Genomic DNA, 15,387 nt, shown 5'->3' on the forward strand with positions numbered 1-15,387 from the left:
CGCTTCATGCAGCCGTTCATCACCTCTGACCTCAGAGCATCAGCAAAACGCTTCCATCTTTAAAGTAACGACTCATTAATGCTCTCAAATGTTTGCTGTCTGGCCTCTCAACTGCTTTTCTGGAAATATTATTCATGCTCTGCTAAAGTAAGACGCTGATTGTACTGATAGAATTGGTTAGAACAGCAAAGCTCTCCTTGTTATAATGCAGGTATTTATTTAACCCTCGTGTCGTCCTGCAGGTCAAAATTGACCCGTTTTAAAGTCTGAAAATGTGGGGAAAAAAATCTATATTTTCACAGTGAAACTTCTGATGTCCACATTTTCAACATTTCTGGGAAATCTTTGAACATTTTTTGGTGGAAAAAAAATGTTAAAAATGCTTCTTAAGAACATTCACATAAAAATCAACCAAAATCCAGTGGATTTTGGTTGATTTTTATGTGAATGTTCTTAAAGAAAATATTAGAAGTTTTACTGATATATATGGAATCACTTTAGATATTTTTAGGATTTTTTTGGAAGAGTTTTATTCATTTTTTGAAAATATTTACAAGAATTTTCTTGCCAAATTTGGGGGATTTTTTAAAAAATAAAACTTTTTAGGGAAACTTTTAAGGAATTATTGGAATTTTCTTCCTGAAGGTTTTGCAAATTTTCAGAAATTTGGGGAATTTTTTTGCTGAATTTTTGTATTCTTTTCAGACACGGAAACAATATTTTTGGTGCCTGTAAATGAGGACAACAGGAGGGTTAAAGGAAACATAATTATTCATTTCTATGACTTCAAATTCTGGTAACAATAGGTGCCTGATACGCTGTATATTCTTTACCATAAGCACATAATATTCAGCTTTATAACTGCGATCCCATAGTTTTTTAAAGTTTTGACTAAGATAATAATTTTGGAGCTGAAAGAGCTTTTAAAATACAAAAAGAAAAATTGAATTGTAAATGTAAAGTACTTATAAAACACAACACAAAAGCAAATAAATATAAATTAAGCAAGCAATGTAAGCTGTAAAATCTATAATATATGGATATATGGTACTCATGTATAAAATGCATTATTATGAAAGTTTTTAAATTTCTTTGTAGGTAAGTGTTTTTTTTTTACTTTATTAGTAAAGTCTAAGAATAAAATAGAATAGGTTTTTATTGTCACTGTTACAAAAAACAATGAAAGTCATTTTGTCTCTCTCTGTATTAGCAGCATTCAAAGATAAATTATATAAAGCAATATTAAACACAGATTAAATAATATATACAGACCAAATATATACAAAAGAGCAAATATGGACCAGAGATATGAACTTTCTATACAACCATAAATATTGCACTTGTAAAAACTCAACGCTCCTCGTTGGAAAATCGAACCCCGGTCTTCCAGTGACAGGCAGAGATACTGTCCACTGTACTAACGAGGACTGTAGCTCAGATGTGAAGAGCTTTAACGGTTCAACAAACATCTCAACATCTCTGAGTCAGTGTTCTAAACTCTGAGCCTTCACTCCTCCGACTGGCAGCCCGTCATTTCCTCCGCCTCTCTTGCATTTGCTTCCTGCCTCCCATCATCCTTTCTGTCCACCTCCTTCTGTCCACCTGTCCTGCAGCCGCCACGGTTCCAGAACAGAAGACCGTCACTCTGGACGTGGACGTCAACAACCGCAGCGACAGAACCGAATGGTGCAGCTGTTATTATCACGGAAACTTCTCCCTCAACGCCGCCTTCGAGATCAAACTGCACTGGATGGCTGTTACTGCTGCAGTGCTCTTTGAGATGGTAACCGACGTCCACCTCAACGTCTGTTGGTTAACTAGAAATACATCTAAACACGACTTACAACTCCTACTGCCAACCACCATCTCGCTGAGTTCCAACAGTTTCTTTCTGCACAAAGTTCTCACAAAAGACAAAAGGAAGAAAAAGTAGTAAAATCTCTCGAACAAGACGGACAAAATTCATGTGAGATTTTCACATGAAGAGAAAAGAGAAAACACGTTAGATCCGTTTGCTAAAAAGAACATCATACCATCTGCATAGAGAGATACTTTACATTCAGGATCATTGATAATTAACCGTTTGTTTTGTACTTTTATACAGAATGCTAGAGGTTTAATAATCAGTGCAAACAACATTAAAAATTTTTTCTCTTCCTCTTTCTTATTACAGCTGTAAATGATCAGCAGACTGATCAATTAAATCTTTTCAAAAATGGCGAACAGTGTCATTGCAACAAACGACTCATGAAAGACAGACACTTTACAAAAGAAGAACTACATTGGAAGTACAGTATATTGGCTGTGTGGCAGACAGTAACAGGAAATAATGAGGAAACGAAACATGGATTCTTATCAGCACATGACACAGTTGTACCAATGGTGTCACAATATTCCACTGACCTACAGGTGGCAGTAGCGTGCCAACAGGGGGGAAGACACTGGCTTTGCAAGTGTGAGTTTCAGATAAAACCTAATGACTAGAGTCAAGAATATAAACTGAAAAATTATTTTATTCTGTTAGCTTTAATCAAAAAAAAAAGATGTAGAGGTATGTAGGACTTCACTACCACAACATAAAAAGAGCTGCATGAGTCAAACACTCCACAAGGAACCTTTAACATTTGCATCAGTTTTACTCCAGTCTTTCAAGCTGTATTCTCTAAAGTTTGGAAACTTCAGTCTCTTCAGTTTGGACAATTGTACGTTTAAAAATGCCCTCTAACTTCATCATGCAATGCTCCACCAATCAGCAAAAAGCACCACTTAGTGCTTGATCCTTAACTGTATGGACTGACATGGAGGAATAGTAGATGCTTTTCCAGTCAGTTGGAGTCCACCTGGAAGAATCTGTTGCATACGACCGCAGTAGATCATATCTGCATGTTCTGATACACAGTACTACCAAGTATGCACATTGTTACCCTTGTAGCAGAGATATTAGCAAGAGTACATTTTGACATTTTGTAAACAGGATGTTTGGTTGGTTGGTTGGTTGGTTTTTGGTTGGTTGGTAGGTAGGAAGTTACTAACAGTAGGATGGGAGGAACAGATCTACATGGAGTTCAGGTTTCTCTTCGAACTGCCAGTTTTAACGTATTTTCCCCGTCAGGTTCAAGGCTGGCACAGGAAAGCAGCCTCCTGTGGTTTCCTGTTGGTTCCTGTGCTGGAGGTTCCTTTCGCTCTGACGTCTTACCTCTACGGAGATCCGCTCAGAGCTCAGCTGTTCATCCCTCTCAACATCCACTGTCTGCTCAAAAACAGCAGCGACAACCTGTTTGAAGGTACAGATGCCTTCTGACTCACCGCTGCCTTATTGTGTGTTTCAGCCTCAACATCTGTCTATTTCCATGTCTTCAAACAGGTTTTGAACCAGAGACGTACTGGGACAGGATGCAGCTCTTTCAGGAGGCCATACTGTACAGGTAGTTGCTTTGTCTCCTGAGCTTTAACCCTCCTGTTGTCCTCATTTACAGGCACCAAAAAATATTGTTTCCTTGTCTGAAAAAAATCCAAAAATTCAGCAAAAAAATCCCCAAATTTATAAAAACTTTCAAAATCTTCACGTAGAAATTTCCAAAAATTCCTTAAAAGTTACCCTTAAAAGTTTTATTTAAAAAAAAAAAAAAAAATCCCCAAATTTGGGAAGAAATAAAAATTTAAAAATATATGAATTGTAAATATTTTCCAAAGATGAATAAAAATCTTCCCAAAAAATCCAAAAAATATCTAAAGTGATTACATTCATATCAGTAAAAGTTCTGATATTTTCTTTAAGAACATTCGGAAAAAAATCAACCAAAATCCAGATTTTTTGTGAATGTTCTTAAAGAAACATTTTTTTTGAACATTCTTTTTTTCCACCAAAAATGTTAAAAAAATTTCCTGAAAATGTGGACGTTTTCACTGTGAAAATATATTCTTTCCCACATTTTCAAACTTTAAAACGGGTCAGTTTTGACCCACAGGACAACACGAGGGTTAAAGTTATTTTGAGTTTTCTTGTAAAATTCAACTCAAAACAAGATCATTTCAAGATTGTTTGACTTAACAAGATATTTAAGATGCATTGTCTTAAAACAAGTCCCTCCATCTGCTGAAATGTCTCTTGTTAAGTGAATTTATCTTAAATCGAGACATTTTGACTAAAAATAAGACAAATAGACTTGGTAAGACTTTGAGTTTTTGCTGTGCAATGAAAAGTGTAGATTCAGTCTAATATTTACATGTCTATAAAATGAGATGTAGTACTTCAAATACATCTATCTCTGTCCTCAAACTGATCAGTCACACTCCATAGTTGTCCTGAAATGTAAAGTTTGAAATGAAATACAGAATTCTGACCAAATATTTTGTCTCTCTGTTGCTCTTTCTACCAGATTCGGCTTTGTGCATGACAAGTTTTCTGCCTCTACGTTTAATTTCCCTTCTGAGAACAAGCCTCAGTACATCCACGTAACAGGTTGGTCACACCACAGCATCAAACACTGAGTGCTGCTGTTCTGGTTTTCTGGAAGTTGATGAACTTCACTGTGTTTTGTCAAAGACCTTACAAGTTTCACCATTCGGCAGTCATTTTGGTTACACCTCTGGGCTAAATGAAGTGATTTAAATTAAATTTCAATGGTCAGTGAGACTAAAAACTACATGTTTAGAATCACCTGTTGAATCTTCTAAATGCTGCTAAAAGCTGTGGTCATTTTGACCTAAAATAAGGTTTAAAAAGTATTTTCCAACACATTAACGGTTTGACACACCTCACTCAGGTCAGTGCAACAACAGGTCTGGATTGATGTTTCCTAGTTCTGCTGTTCCAAAGCAGATGATTGGCTTTTTGGTGGAAAAAGGCGGAACGTGTCAAACAACCACCATCTTTGGTGTTACCTACTTTATAAAGTCATGGAAAAAATTATTAGACCACCCTTGTTTTCTTCAATTTCTTGTTCATTTTAACGCCTGGTACCACTAAAGGTATATTACCTGAAGAATACAATGAACACGAAATAAAATGTAGCTGATTCCATCATACTTTATGTCCTATTTGACATGCTTCAGCTTCATTCTATTCCCAGGGTCTGTAAGAGGACATTTCATGTCATCAGCAGCACATACAAAGACCTAGAGTGGTTTCCTGCTGACATTCAAGCCGTAGCACAACTCACAAGTTGTCAGCTCTCACATAATGCCTAAAACTAAAGAAATATGTGAAGCCACAAAGGCAGCCATCATGAGTGAGAGACAGGTAGTGAAAAAACTGAAGATCTCCAAGACAGCTGTTCATTCCACCAAGAAAAAACAAGCCCAACATGGTTCTACCAAACTGCTAGCTGGTCAGGAAACGTCTTTCTACCACCAGATGACCGTCGCTCATCCATTCCTGTGTCAGGAATCGTCCTCAGACCTCCAGGGACCTTAAAATTTAGTGAACACTGTGGAGAAATGGGACTTGTTCAGCAAGGACAGTTGGAAAGTGACTTGTTGAAGCTGGTCTGAAGTCCCACAGGGCAGGAAGAAGCCCTTCATCAAGGAAAGGCAGAGGAAAGACAGTTACTCTTTGCTGGGATCACAAGGATTGGACTGTTGATGATTGGACTAAGGTTCTCTTCAGGGATGAGTCCAGTTTTCAGTTGATGTCCACTCCAGTCAGCTTACTGGTTAGGAGGAAGCCTGGAGAAGCTACAAACCAGACTGTCTGCCCCTACAGTACAAACATGGAGGTGGATCAGTGACCATCTGGGGTAGTTTCAGTCTGGATGGAACAGGGAGAATGAACCAGGTCATGTTTGGAGCTACTCTTGAAAACAGTCTTCTTCCATCAGCTGGAAAACTCTTTCCTGCCTCCAATGATTGGATTTTCCAACAAGACAAGGTCAGTTAAAGCCTGGATGGAGAAACAGAACATTGGAACCATGCCTTGGCTGCTCAATCACCAGATCTAAATCCAACTGAAAACCTGTGGAAAATCATCAAACACTAAATGGAGAAACACAAGCCCAAAAACAAAGCAGATTAGTTAGAATGAGTGCAACAGGAATGGGCTGCTGTGACAGCAGAACAATGTCAGAAGCTGGTGGAGAGCATCCAAGATGCATGGATGCAGTCATCAGAAACAATGGTTATGAATCAGTACTAACTCCCGTGTGGATCATGGGACTAAAACAGACAGAAAAGAAAACATGGAATCCTAAAAGCTGTTTGTGGCAGAACAATGCCATAGATATTGATGGAAGAACTGAAGTGATTTTGGTTAATATCAAGAAAATCATGGAAAATGTGTGATATCAGCTCTGAAATTAAACTCTTATGAGCTATTTTTGTTATTATCATTGTATTTGTCCAAACAAATGTACATTTAGTTGTACCAGACATTGAAATGAACAAGAAGTTGAAGAAAACAAGGGCGGTCTAATCATTTTTTCCATGACTGTATAATGAGTCTCTCTGTTTCTGTTTCCATCAGGTACCGTGTTCTTGCAGCTGCCGTACTCTAAGAGGAAATACTCGAGTGGTCAGCAGCGTCGCCGTAGAAACTCCACCACCTCCAACAGCCAGGGTCCGTTTGGAGGCGAGGAGCGGGTCGGCTACTACTGGGCCTACAACACCATGCTGACCAAAGCCTGGAGGACCGGAGTGCTGGGAGACGAGAGGCTGGCCGACCGCCTGCTGAGAGACTTCACTGACTTCTGCAGCAACAAGGACAACAGACTGCTGAACTTCTGGGACAGCTGCCAGGAGAAGATGAATGCCAGCGCCCCCTAACAGGAGAATAGAGGACTGCAGGAAGACTTAGAAGAAGAAGAAACGAGGACTGTAAAGATTCTGAAGAGGATTTTTAACTTATTTTCATCCTGCAGCATGTTGAACAGTATTTATGCTCTTCTGAAGCACTAGACTTGTCACACTGGACTCTGTAAGGAGCAGTTCTAATAACATCTGGTGAGATAAGTGTTCAAATTACATGCTGCTGATCTGTATGAAACCTCAGAACTGACTGAAGGTTGTAACGGAAACTGGACACATCCAGAAGTTACTTAAATAAATAAAAAAGTATCAATAAAAGCTACAAAGCTGTGATGTTTTCTTTAACTTCAACTCATTCAAACTGAATTTAGTTCACTATTTAGATTTTTTGTTCTTTAGTTCCACTCATTAGTTTTACTGACTTTTTTTTGCTCTGGGCGTGTATTTGATCATTTATTTATTCCCTATTTTCACCCAACAGTTTGTGCTCATCACCATGTTTCCCATTTTTCTAACACTTCTTGACCTTTTGTCATGCAACCTTTTATTTCTTATATCAGTTCCCAATTTCTTCTCCAAACATCTCGGTAAAAACCTGCACTTCCAGTCAGTTCAGATGGCTTACTATACATAGTATACATTCGGTAAGGTGAAGAGAAACCAAACCATAACAACAAACTGAGAATGCAATTCTTCCTAAACAGTTTAGTCACATAAATGCTGAAAATCCAACGTCCTCAGTACAAAAGCTCTGGTTGAAAGTCATGAAGTGTCACAGAAGTCTTTGTCATGGTGCCCGTTGCTGCAGTAGCTAAACCCTCATAAAACTCTCTGCTTGCCAACACAGATTTGCAAATTGTACAAGTGACCAACTCCTCTGGTTGCTGCAGTATTAAACAGTAAGAACAACCAGCTAATCTACGGTACATTTTCTGACATGCAGGTTTAATTATTAACGGCAAATAATAGTTAAACCGTTAACCATTAGCATCCCTACTCATGTTGTTCAGCTTAATGTCAGTCACTGAAACCAACCTTTTAGGTCAACATTCAAAGATTTAAGGTGGAATATTCCTTTAAACCAACCTAAATTTCATGTTTTGATCATTATCAAGTGAGAAACCTCAATCCAGACTCGTCATAATGATGTTTGAGATTTATGCTGCTGTTATTTGTTTAGTCCAGACTAAATGACAGAAATCCACAATTTTATTTCAGGACTCGGTTATTAAATGTCAAAACAATCCATGTGACTAAAAACTCAACAGCTTTACAAACTCTAAGATTAAACTCTCCACAAGGATCCAAAATAAGTTGGACTTCTACATGAGAGCTTTAATTATTCTTCATCTACGTCCTGAATAGTTTGGTCAATAAAAAAGACAAAAACTAATATTTTCAGCTGAACTAAAGACAGACTTTGTGATTTTTCTGCTCTCATGTTGTGTTGTTGTAAACTTACTCTTTCAAATAAATATCCTCCTAACCCCCTGGAAACCAGCGTTTGTCCTGTTTTTGTGTTGTTCCTCGGCGACCCTAGACAGCTGGGTCCTAATGTTTTTTGAGCAACACACCATACTATGACATTTTTACAATGATGGTTCTACTATGGAACCAGTTTGACATGTTCAGGTGTTCTTTGTGTGAAAACTCAGAGATTTCAGGTATCAGAAGGTGGTTTTCAACTTTCTTTATTAACTTTCTGCTTCAACTTTAAACTAAATTTCCTTCACTAAGCCAGCCCTCTGGACTTCCAGGAAGCTGTGTTCCTATTGGCTGTCCAGGTGGCTGCTTGGTGTTATCAGGAACACCTGAGCAGCTCAGTCTCTTCCTGCTTTATTTAGCTGCAGACAAACATTTCCTCTGTTTCTATTCACCAGTGAACTGGGTTTGGTTCCATTGCTTTAGTGTGTTCTTTAGGCGTTGGTTTGCAGCTTCCAGCAGTAAAATCATCTTTAATGTGTTTCTTGGTGTGTTTTAGGGCTTTGTACTGGATAGTTGTCTTGATAAATGTGGTTCTTTAGCCACAGTTACCACATGGTGCTACTGTGTGCAGTGATTAGTGGATTTGGTGCAGCTGAGTTGTGTCTTTATCTTGGCTGTAGTGAGTCTTCAGAGGTTTTTGGTCAGACACATTCTGTATTCTTGTTTGAGAACCAGCGTTGGTTGTCCAGAAGGTAAGAGTTCCTGTCCTGATCCTCTGTTCTCAGAGGTTCTCTGGTAGGCTGCAGGAGACTTTAGCATTTGGGTTGTGCTAGTTTGGTTTTTGTATGGTTTCATTTGGACGACAATCTTGAGGCTCCTCCATGTGGTTTAGTGAGGTTTTCTGGAACAGTTCTACAAAGCAACCTGCAGCAGAAGAGACTTTGAGAGTTTTTAGGAAGTTCTGGAGACCAGACTTTAGAGCAGCAGAAACATTTGTCAGCAGTTGGAGCAGGAGAAGGTGAACTTCAGAGTAGAAATGAGACAGAAACCTTCTTGACCCGTGTGGTGAGGTCCTGTACCAAGAGTTTGAGCAGGTTGTGAAGAATCTGTAGTTCTTTGGTCTGAAAGCACAAGAAGAGTCGACTCATTAAAGAAGAAAACAGGAGATATTGTTGGTTCTTCTGTCGCTCTGCAGTTTCCTTAGACTGAATATCAAGTTCATATTTTAAATGATTTCCCATGTGAGCCCAAGAAGACTTCAATAAACTCCCTCCATCCCCTGGACACAACATATTTTATTATGATGTTAAATCTTTTTTTTTTTAAATGTTTTTGAGTTTTAATCATAGTTTTTTCTCTTTGCTTGTTTAGTTTTGTCATCTGTGTAAAAGGTGCTAAACAAATAAAGTTGAATTGATAAACTGAATAATTGACTAACTCATGATTGTGACAACAGAAGTATTTTCATTGTGATTTAAGGGTTTATTTCATTTTGAAGGTTGGGGTTAAAATCTTGACAGAAAAAAAGATTAAAGAAATAAACTACATAACAAAAAGCAATTAAATCAAAGGAAAAAAATGTAATGCAATAAAACTTTAAAAAGTTTTATTAAAAAGATTTAAGAAATTTAAGATGTAATTTTCTAATTAAACATTAAAGTTTTTTAATTAAATGTTTTGTCTTTTTAAAGGTTTAATAATCTAATTAAATGTTTTGCATTTTTTAAAATGTTTAATATTCTTCTTGTTAAAATAAAATGAAACATTAAATATGTTTCATTTTATTAAGCAGACAAAATATTGAATTAGATAATTAAACACGATACAAAACATGTAAGTATGAAATTAAACAAAATTTTTTAAAATAACATTATTAAAAATTACAGAGAAAATATTTCAGATAATTACACATTTAAAAAAAATACTTTTTAAACAAGAATAATATTAAACATCTAAAAAAAATACAAAACATTTAATTAGATTATTAAACCTTTAAAAAGACAAAACATTTAATTAAAAAATTTAATGTTTAATTAGAAAATTTAATCTTAAAGACAATAAAACTTCAAATAGGAATTAAACAGAAAATACAATGAATCATTTAAAAACAAAATTAAACATTAAAAGTGGTAAAAACATTTCACAAAGATTTAACGAAAAATTAAATATTGGGAAAGAAAAAAAATTTCAAACACGATAAAATATTTGAAAAAACAATTAAACATTTAAAAGACAAAACATTTCGAAATCAAATCAGACATTAGAAAAGAATAAAAGGTGAGAAAAGAGCAAAACTAAACGTTTAAGAAGAATCAAACTAAAGACAAAACATTTGAAAAGACACCAGTTAAACTTTAGAAGATCAAATTAAACAGAAGAGACAATAAAACAATCAAAAAGAGCAACAACAGATAAAGATCGTAAAGTGTTTTCTAGTCTGAAATGAAAACATCAAGTTGTTTCTTCAAACATTTCCTCTTTCTATGTTCTTGGTTTGATTGTGGACAGATTTACTAAGAACTAATTTCAGAAAACTGCTTTCCAGATAAAGTCTACTAGTAGTTGAAGGCATTTATCAAACTAATGTTACCTTCTGATCTCCACAAACTTTACTCTTCAGTGAAGAGAATCAAAGTTTGTTCAGTATTTCTAAAAAACCCACAGGTGAAGGTCTGAGAAGAACTCAGATGGATGATCTAAATGTGAAATCAAGACTCATGGTCACAAGTTTTAAGGCTTCTGTTAACCAGAAAGTTCAAACTAACAGAGAAGTACTGAGAAACTTTTAAAATTTCAGTCCTCAGACTGTCTAAAGGTTCAAACTAACAGAGAACTACTCAGGAACTTAGAAGATATCAGTCCTTGGACTGTCTGAAGGTTCAAACTAACAGAGAACTGCTCAAGAACTTAGAAGATATCAATCCTTGGACTGTCTGAAGGTTCAAACTAACAGAGAACTACTCAGGAACTTAGAAGATATCAGTCCTTGGACTGTCTGAAGGTTCAATCTAACAGAGAACTACTGTGGGACTTAGAAAATTTCAGCCCTCAGACTGTGTGAAAGCTCAGGTCCTGAGGACTCGGGAGGTGTGGAGGCTTTGGAAAGTCTTGGAACTGAGGGTTCCACCCTCCAGCACAAAGGCTGAAGTCCAACCTCCTGAGAAAAACGGTCGAGTCGAGACTCAAGTTAAAAAAAAACTCAAAAATGACAAAAAATAGATGATAAATGCGCAAAAAAAAGAAGAATTAGTATCTGAGCGAGTAGCTCAGGGGAAAAGAAGACAGACTCCCAAGCGGAGGGTCGCAGGTTCAAGACCCGCCGCTGACTGCTTTCTTTGTTTGTCTTTGTCAGAATTTTGATAAAACTTAAGAAGGGTCTGGTCTTGAACCAGCGACCTGCAGCTCCATAGGCAAATCCTTAACTCACTGAGCTACAGATCAGATAAAAAGAAATAAATTCGTCGTCCCTTTGACATCGTAGTTTCCGAGGTGACCACATGGGTGGAGCCAGGGCGGAGTCTGGGTGGAGTCAGGGCGGAGAGTAGGCGGGGAGGTGGGTGGCGGCCTCCCCCCCTCTACTCCCCCACCTCCCCCCACCGCCCACCACACCTTCTCCCGCCCGACGAGTTCTTCGAGTCTCCACGAGTTCTTCGAGTCTCCACAGGTTTTCCCGAGTTTCTGGAGTTTCCACGAGGTCAGAGGCAGAACAAGTTGTCATGAAGAGATGTTGAAGTCAGCCAGGATGGACTGACTTTTTACAGCGACTAGAAGGAAGACGACTAGAAGAGCAGGTCTTTAACCACCATCCATAAAATCCATGGAGTCGACTCCAGAGAAATGAAGGAAGGTCAATTTTTATCAACCTCCATCCAGATGTTCAACTTCATATCTTTACTTGGACATTTTTAGCACCACAAACCTTAAGTATCACACTTTATTATCATTTATTAGGACTTTAATGGAATCCACCAGCAGATTTAGTTTTTGTTGAGAAACTTTATTCTTGTCATCGTGGGACTGCAGTATTTAAAACTGTTCCTTCTATTTGACCTCATGTTTATTAGTTTTAGTGGAGAAAGTTATTTTAGTTGTCGATTAGTCTCTTAAAAACCAAATAATAAATTGGACTAGTCAAGAGGTTTAAATTTCTTACTTTCTTACTTGTCATATTTTAAATATGACAAAAAAATATATAAAAATAAAGCGTCTTGAGACAATTTGACCTGTATTTGGCGTTATATAAATAAAATTGAATTCAAATTGTATGTATCTTGTAATGTTGGAGTAATTCAGCCATATATGTTGGAAAACACATTTTCTTTGTCCATTAATCTGTTGATTGTTTTGTCCACTAATTCATTTCTTGTTTTGGTTTATAAAATGTCAAACCCAAATATATTCACTTTACTGTCATAAAAACCAAAAAGATTTACATTCATGATGCAGGAATCAGGCAGTTTTTCACTTTTTATCTTAGTTTAGTCAGAAAGATAGTTGATAATGTGTGAATTGTTGCAGCTTGTGAGCCGTAGAAGGTTTTAATCTTTGGGGCCGAGTGTCAGAAAACATTTAGAAACCAACATCAACAAAACACTCAACAAAGATTTGAACATCATTAAAGGGAAATCCAACTTTTGCATGACAATGTCGAATTAAAGGACATTAATTTCCAATGTAAATGTGTGATATTCATCCTCTGGAGCTTTCTCTTCACATCGTCTTCCACCTGGACTGCTTTGGTCGGGAGCATGTGCAACAAACATTTGAAAAACTGCACTTTAACATCAATGAATGACACTGAAGTTTAATCTCTACATAAATGAGACTGAGTCTGGATGTGCTGCTCTGTCATTAACTCCTAAGTTCAGGGAAAGTTCAAACAAAAGAGGACAGTTCAGATAAGACTTGAGAATGAGATTATTTTGAACAAACATCTCAGACTTTCTGAGCTTCAGCACCTCTAGCAAGATATTTTAACAACAAGCAACTCAAGAGATCCAGAAGTTGGAGAGAGTTAGCTTTAGCTGAGCCAAAGAACATGTGGGACGCTAACCTAGCAAACATTTCAGACTTTTCTCTGTGAATTCTGAGAAATAATTTACTATTTAATGACAGAGCTACACATCTTAACTCAGTCTCATTAAAACAGACTCTAATTCAGTGTCATCCATCCATATTAAAGTGCAGTTACCCAAAATGTTTGCTGCATGAGCTCCAACAAAACCTGTCCAGGTAGAAGGCCACTTTGACAAACAGGAAATGGACGATTCCAAGCAGATTTATAGAAGGGGGAACCGGACTGTACTAAGTGTGGTCGAGTATAGAGGGGTGTTTTGTGGGTTTTTAAGGCTGATAATGATTATTAGTGAGACATTTGGAGTAGATATTCATTTGCAGTAAATGAAAGTATTTAAAATCTTGGAGTTAAACTTAGAAGAACACAAACTCTAACAGAAAACTTTGTTGATACGTTTTTGTTTTGTTTACAGATGTTAAGTTAAAGGAGTTTTATTCGTGACGTATAACCAATCAAATCACTCCAGAAGACAGAGCGACCACAGGTAGATAAAGGTTCAGAGCCAAAGTAGCACCATTTTTAAATGTATTTATTACCGTAAATCAGTAAAAAATAAAATACTGATAATCAGTAAATCAGTCAGCCCACAATTACTACAATTCTACAATGTATGTCTCTTTGCTTTGACTTGTTATTTGTACAATATACGATGTATATGATGGTGTTTTTTCATACCAAAGGCTCTACTATGATGTTTTCTAAGAGACATACGATGCTACTCTGTTTATTCTGGCTCTGGGCTGCTGCACTCCTCCTCTGTTGTTTTCTGGATTGTACTCAGCTGCATGCCTTCGTCCATCCGGCCTCCGTTGACTCGTCCCGCCTGCCGTCTCTGGAGCTGAAGCTGGATTGGAACAGACCAAAGTACAGTCCAATCACGATGCCAGCTGCCTCTCAAAAGGCTCCTTCATCTGGCAGGTGGTGGCACTTCTTCTGAGGGGAAGCTGAGCTGGTCCAGCAGAACTTTGGAGATGTGTTCCAGTGGTTGGTGGATGTGTGGGGAGATAGAGAGGGACCTTTGAATTGTTCACAAAGGAAAACAGGGAACCCATTGGTAGTTTTAGTTTAGGCTGCTACTGCGGTGTGTTTTTGGGTTTTAAGAGGTGAACAGGAAGAGGTTTTGTTTTCGTATTGATTATCTTTTACTTTGTTCCTGGTTGGAATGCCCATCAATGTCAACATGAAGTTCACTTTTAGTTCTGTTTATTTATTTTTATTTTACTAACACCCATTTGTTTTTAACCCCCTCACATGTTGTGTTGTTGTAAACTTACTCTTTCAAATAAATTCTCATCTAACCCTCTGGAAACCAGCGTTTGGACTGTTTTTGTGTTGCTCCTCACCTACTTCAGACAGCCGGGACATAACAACATTTTGTGGACTAAACGCTATTCTATGACATTTTTAGACCAAAGGCTATACTATGATGTTTTTTGAACTGTAGTGCTCATCATTACTTTGGTCATATTCTGGGAGGTTATTTTTCTAATCTGCACTAAGATGCACTACAACATGTGAATCAGTCATTCAACAATGTTAACGACTAGAGAGTAGATTTACTGTTTTCTCCAGTTTAACTTCAGAGACTCAGCAGATATTCAGGACTACTGACAACACAGAACCTTAACCTTACTGTTTTAATCACATTTAGGTTTTCTAAACATTACATTAATGTGAACCAGCGTCTCCATTGACAGTTTTATTAACTAAATGTACCACATTACACGAACACAACACACTTCAGCTGTTTACATGAAACTCAACACAAACATCGTTAGCTTGATGCTACCTTAGCTTTAATCAGGCTACAACTGAGCAGCTAGCTCTGTTAGCATCGCTAACATTAAAACTAATATTTACTGGATGCTAACTCTCTTCTCTGGTCAACACACACAGAAACAAACTCCACCAACATCTGGAGTGCATGGCACACATTACATCTGACACCAAAGCTGCATATAAAGTGCATTAAAAGCGGCACCGATACGAAAATAAACATTAACTTACCGAACTATCAGAATCCTTTCAGTGTCTGCTGGTAGAATCAGCTGAAGGCAGAAAATTGGTTAAAAGAAGCCAACGGGCAGAAAAACTGTCTGTGGAAAATGTTGTGCTGCTCCACCGATAAATAAACCAACAGTTAT

At 37.3% G+C, this 15,387-nt stretch overlaps 1 protein-coding gene across 10 annotated transcripts in view; it reads left to right on the top strand.

The window, feature by feature from the left end:
* The window catches only part of depdc5 (DEP domain containing 5, GATOR1 subcomplex subunit), a 39,712-nt gene extending 32,645 nt beyond the window's left edge, over nucleotides 1-7,067 (top strand). For 9 of the 10 annotated variants that reach the window (XM_055014270.1, XM_055014264.1, XM_055014267.1 and 6 more), the window contains 5 exons: nucleotides 1,614-1,783; nucleotides 3,113-3,284; nucleotides 3,365-3,425; nucleotides 4,380-4,462; nucleotides 6,461-7,067. In XM_055014270.1, coding sequence (XP_054870245.1) covers nucleotides 1,614-1,783; nucleotides 3,113-3,284; nucleotides 3,365-3,425; nucleotides 4,380-4,462; nucleotides 6,461-6,759 — 785 coding nt within the window. In that variant the 3' untranslated portion in view covers nucleotides 6,760-7,067. Of the gene's footprint in view, nucleotides 1-1,613; nucleotides 1,784-3,112; nucleotides 3,285-3,364; nucleotides 3,426-4,379; nucleotides 4,463-6,460 lie in introns of those variants that run through there. The other variant, XR_008602939.1, reaches the window with a different exon arrangement.
* Nucleotides 7,068-15,387: the final 8,320 nt, after the last annotated feature.

Source organism: Amphiprion ocellaris, chromosome 10 (assembly GCF_022539595.1).
Source record: "Amphiprion ocellaris isolate individual 3 ecotype Okinawa chromosome 10, ASM2253959v1, whole genome shotgun sequence".
NCBI classification, from domain to species: Eukaryota; Metazoa; Chordata; class Actinopteri; family Pomacentridae; genus Amphiprion; species Amphiprion ocellaris.